Below are 759 nucleotides of genomic sequence, written 5' to 3' on the forward strand. Positions count from 1 at the left end.
GGTAACACACTGTGGTACTCGTGAAGATGTCCCCACGACTGGAAGGTATAATGTAACTCGTTTCCATAAAATGAGCACTACTCGTTTAGACCATCCGGATTGGAGGTTTATTGATTATGTGAGGGAGGCAATTTTGGTTCAATGATTCTTCATTGGGGTCTTTTACTAACGAGAGTAAGAACCAAAACTAACTCATGTCCTTGTGTTCAAGACGTCGGTTGTAAATATTAGCGGAATATTTGGCTTTTGGGTGGAAGTATTGGATAGAAAAGTTAATTCTTCTGGGGTCAAGATCGTTCAGTTGGTTAGAGCACGAATTTACTGACCGGAAGGTCCGTGGTTCGAACCCGGTCTCTGTCTCTCAACTTCCCCTTGGGCAACCTGGAAGTATTCCAGCCTTCGTGCAACCTTCAGGTGGCATGGCAGTTAGGCACCGAAAGGGTGCTGCAGCTGAACGATGATACACATGTCAAATTCTTGCGACCAGTTTAACCTACTGAACCTGTATGTTCTTTGTCATTTGTCACCACTGTGAGGTTTTTTTCATTTTTATTCTGAGTGGAAATCATAAAATACAACAACTAATTACAAATGGGTTAAAGTAAAACGGAACGCTATGAGTCTAAGTCGCAATATCTGGGGTTTTATTCCGTATTGATGTCGTTCGCTCCGTGATATAGCAGTCAACTGTGATGCACACATATCCCAGCTCAAATGATCAAACAGAGCAAATCCAGTCTGGTCAGGAAGAGACGAAAC

General features: G+C 42.7%; 1 protein-coding gene across 1 annotated transcript in view; it reads left to right on the forward strand.

Moving 5' to 3' along the window:
• Window positions 1-466: 466 nt before the first annotated feature.
• T265_03478 (hypothetical protein) overlaps window positions 467-759 on the forward strand; it is a gene marked incomplete at both ends in the record, with an annotated part of 4,946 nt that continues 4,653 nt past the window's right edge. Inside the window, one exon of the mRNA XM_009167978.1 lies at window positions 467-531. Coding sequence (XP_009166242.1) covers window positions 467-531 — 65 coding nt within the window. The remainder of the gene's footprint in view (window positions 532-759) is intronic.

This window comes from Opisthorchis viverrini (genome assembly GCF_000715545.1).
Source record: "Opisthorchis viverrini unplaced genomic scaffold opera_v5_50, whole genome shotgun sequence".
Classification (NCBI taxonomy): domain Eukaryota; kingdom Metazoa; phylum Platyhelminthes; class Trematoda; order Opisthorchiida; family Opisthorchiidae; genus Opisthorchis; species Opisthorchis viverrini.